At 33.2% G+C, this 4,154-nt stretch overlaps 1 protein-coding gene across 2 annotated transcripts; it reads left to right on the top strand.

Moving 5' to 3' along the window:
• The first annotated feature begins 1,152 nt into the window (after nt 1-1,152).
• LOC105198243 lies at nt 1,153-4,154 on the top strand. 2 transcript variants are annotated; one of them, XM_026136517.2, is made up of 5 exons: nt 1,153-1,315; nt 2,498-2,587; nt 2,994-3,363; nt 3,656-3,843; nt 4,005-4,154. In XM_026136517.2, exons 1-5 carry the CDS (start codon nt 1,313-1,315, stop codon nt 4,074-4,076), a joined length of 723 nt encoding a protein of 240 aa, XP_025992302.2. In that variant the 5' UTR covers nt 1,153-1,312; the 3' UTR covers nt 4,077-4,154. The 2 variants fall into 2 exon arrangements, with proteins under 2 accessions (XP_025992302.2, XP_025992301.2); XM_026136516.2 differs by having other exon boundaries at nt 1,165-1,315; nt 2,952-3,363.

Below are 4,154 nucleotides of genomic sequence, written 5' to 3'. Positions count from 1 at the left end.
GATTTTACTAATTAAAATGTCAATTTTACATTCTTTACATAATTGTACATATTCTTATCACATATATGTCATCATCTGAAAAAGAAAAAAAAACAAAAACTGTATATATTTGTTAACTTGTAGCAATATTATGTTACATTAATACTCGTAATAAAAGCGTGTAATGTAATTAGAGAAATAAAACTATTCACTTCTTGAAGAGTGCCATTGCAAAAAAAATAACATTCTTACGATGTTAACTCGCATTACGTATTTGCGAAACAAAATGATCTCGTTTCAGATACTTTACAGCTTCTCCACAGGATTTAGGTGTATACAAGATGGCTTTAATATCGTTATCTGAACGACGTGTCTTGCACATAAATCACATTTGCAGGCAACCACAACTAAAATAATCGAATAATTTTAAGCATTAAGAAAAATTCTCATGGAAGAAGATCATTGTATAAATCGCGAAATTAAATGCACGTTTAAAACGCGTACAAATTCAAACCATACTAATGTCAAATAGTACTAATAAAAGAAGTAGTTAATGCAATTAGCATATCTATTGAACAATCTTTATACTTTTTAAATTTATTTTCGGAAATATTGTTATCGCAATTTTATAGTTCGAATCAAGCTGTCAAATGAAACAAATGCATGCTTTAATTATTATCATATTATACAGCTCTGTCTTTCATTAAGACATACATATGTTAAAATATACGTAAAAATAAATTTCATTCAGATGTCTATTCACACAAGTTGCATTATTAAACAACAATTTTAGATATTTTGAAACAATTGCGGATGTTAACGACTGTACGATCAACTGATTAATAATTGATATTAAAGGTTTAAGTTTACGAAATTGCGTTCAATTTCTTCCTACTCATTTTTTGACGAGTAAAATTTAATGCAATATGTTTCGATATAGTTGAAAACATTGATTTTCGTCATCGGTATTCTACGTCTATTTATGTACCGAAAATATTCCCCATTCGCGACCACATATTAGTTATATGGCAGCTTCGTCGAATGACCTTTAGTAATAGCTCGATTTTACGAATGTGGGTTGGCAAGGATCGAGTTGGTGGGCGAATGGGCATGTTGTCGGGACGGGATACTAAATGAGGGGAAAACGATGGAAAAAAGGTAAATCAATACTCTGGTACTGGTTGGAACCACGAACGGCGCTCGTCGCGATAGCGAACGCGACTGTCGACGACGAGGAGAAGAAAAGCGGGTGCGTGGCGAAAATTAGTGTGCGGCACCTCTCTTCGAGGACATCCGGCTCATACAGTCAAGTTCTTTCCAGTTTTCGCCAATTATGGTGAGTAATGTGTTGGGCTCGCAAATAATTGAAATGTAACTTCCAGTTTAAACATAACTTAATAATTAAACGTTTCACACACACATACACACACACACACACACACACACACACACACACACAAATACACTCCAAGAAAAACTAAATTGCGAAAATTTTGATGAGAATTTTTTTGATTTATCGTTAAATTGGAAACGTCATTGTTATAACGCATAAAGTAACAATTGAAACAGTGTATAAATATTATTAAACTCTTTTCTTTTATAAAAGATGTTAATAAACATATTAGGGGATTATCAAGTAAAACCGCGCGCTATTCTGAATAGCTAAATCTGTGAAAAATAAATTTTGTCAATAGAATATTAATAGAAATCTACTGTCAAAATTTGTGCCATTTCCTATTTATTTAAATAGATTATATTATTTAAATAATTATTGGCAAATGCCGGTAGATTTCTCTGCTAGCACAATCCGCTGAAACTGTTATCAAATCTTGCTATCGGAACACGAGCTTAATGCGAATAAAGGAAGAATCTGCAGTGTGCAGATGATGCAAAAGATAAAGTTACCTTTAACATGCGTTTGTGCAGTTAATAATATGCTTCGAGCAGTTGCAACAACTACCCTCGTCTTTCGAACAATACCGATGCTGCGAATTGTTATTATAGTAGAGCACTTATAAATTATTCAAAAATTGCATATGTTTCTTCGATTGGATTTTTGTACATCACAAGGCAATACATACAATTTTAAAGGAGATGTAATAGGTATAACGTGGTATAATAGAAAATTTTGTTTAATTTTATTCGAAAGTTTAACGCTTGAAGAATATATCTCTAAAATTTTAACTTAATTTGAGAAAAAATAAAAAAGTTATCAAATATTTTCGAGAGCACGACAGGCTGCTTGAATGTGTCGCTTGATAGAGGTGAAGCAGCACAGATGTACGAATACTCAAACTTGATAAAATGTTTCGATCACCTGCTACGACTCGACCTATACGAATCTCTGACCCCAAGATCTTTTGTTTGGATGTTTCACCTCTTTTAAAATTCCAATATTTTTGTGTGAATCTATATATGGGCAAATGATTACTAACATTTTGTTTATTGGACAGCTGTTGCGAAAGAGCAAATAACAAATTGCGTGTATTAAAAAAGAATCTTTTGTATTATTTTGCAGATGCACACATTGCTTATCATGCTCTACTGTATCGTACTTCTCATGATTGCCGTTGCTGCGCGGGCGAACATTTATTTGCCTCTAATAAAGGTAATTATAATAATCAACAACTCTACATGTGCAAAAAGTAGATGAATTAAAATGAATCGAGAGGAATTTGTTTCTGCGAGATAGAATATTTAATCTTCGACATCGGGAATTGATTCGAAAGTTGTCTTTTTCTCCTTCGAATCCTAATATTAGCATATTCAGACGCCAAATTAAAAAAAATGCAACTAATTTTTTAAAAAGATTTTTGTAGATTTATATCTCTCATAAAAATTAAAACGAATAAAATACAAATGAAAAATGTAAATGTGTAGAAAAAAGTTCAGACAGTCGTCGATTCCGAATATTAATAACATTCGCAAAATAAATTCCTGTTTATTCTTTTTAATTCATCGTTCTTTTGCAGGACACCAAAGAGGCATGTAATCCATTATTCGGATGTACCCAGGAGGATGATTTATGGACCGACAACTTTTTACAAGAATTGATCGATCAGGTAGGAAATGAATTCGTGAGTGTGTCCGATTCGTACTTGGAATATCAGGAGGAGAAAGCCAAGGAGTTGCCCATGGAATTGCCGGCCGATTACGATAGTATGGACACGCTGAACCCGAACCCGAGTATACGAGATCAGGAGTATCTGCAGCACAGTACGCTCTGGGGTCACCAACGGTTCGATAATAATAAAAATAATAACAACAACGGCTATGACAGACATAGGATTCAATCTGGTCTGAAAGGACTCAAGGACGAAAAAGCGGAAAATCCCTTACCGGCTTACTGCACTCCTCCGAATCCCTGTCCGATAGGATACACGAGTAAGTAAATCAAATTCACTCGATAATATCTAATCGAAAGACAATAGAGAGCAAGTTGTAATTTTTCAATCGCAAACTGTGTCTTATTCCTTATGTACCAAGCATTTCTCTTTGGCTTTAATGTTTTTCAATATTCAGACAATCCTTGAAGGAATTCCATGCGCGAAAATATGTGAAATATATTTTCCATTTTTATTAAATAATCTTTTTCTTTAATTTAGGTAACAGTAATTTCACGCGCATACGCACATTTCTAAGATATATGACTAAAAATTCATTTATACTTTTATAGGTGAAAACAATTGCCTCACCAATTTCGAAAACACAGCAGCGTTTAGTCGCGACTATCAAAGCGCACAGGATTGCATGTGTGACACGGAACATATGTTAGAATGCTCCAACGATTCTGGAAATAGTAACAGTTTGTCGAATATGCATATGTCGAATTCAGACCTCAATCAAATTGTCGAACAATTTCAGGTAATTGGAATACATTGTTGCACATAACTTTTTCAACAATCAAACCACTTGTACAGTCAAACTTGCGAGAATCTATGTGTCGTAAAAAAAAAGAAAATTTTAATTTATAAATAACATTAAACAGTATAAATCAATGAAATTAAAATAATGCTCTCTTTTAGGAAGATAATCCGTTCTTTCAAGGAGAAAAATTGCCGATAGCTGCAAAGAAAGGCATACACGTGATTGATTAAAGACTGCAGAAACATCTCGGGAAGAAATTTGGAAACGAACGTGAAAGCATTAAAGTTCCAAATTTAAACAAAAAAAAA

This window comes from Solenopsis invicta, chromosome 2 (genome assembly GCF_016802725.1).
Source record: "Solenopsis invicta isolate M01_SB chromosome 2, UNIL_Sinv_3.0, whole genome shotgun sequence".
NCBI lineage: Eukaryota > Metazoa > Arthropoda > Insecta > Hymenoptera > Formicidae > Solenopsis > Solenopsis invicta.
Note: the sequence above shows the minus strand (reverse complement) of the source record. Positions and strands in the feature narration are given on the sequence as shown.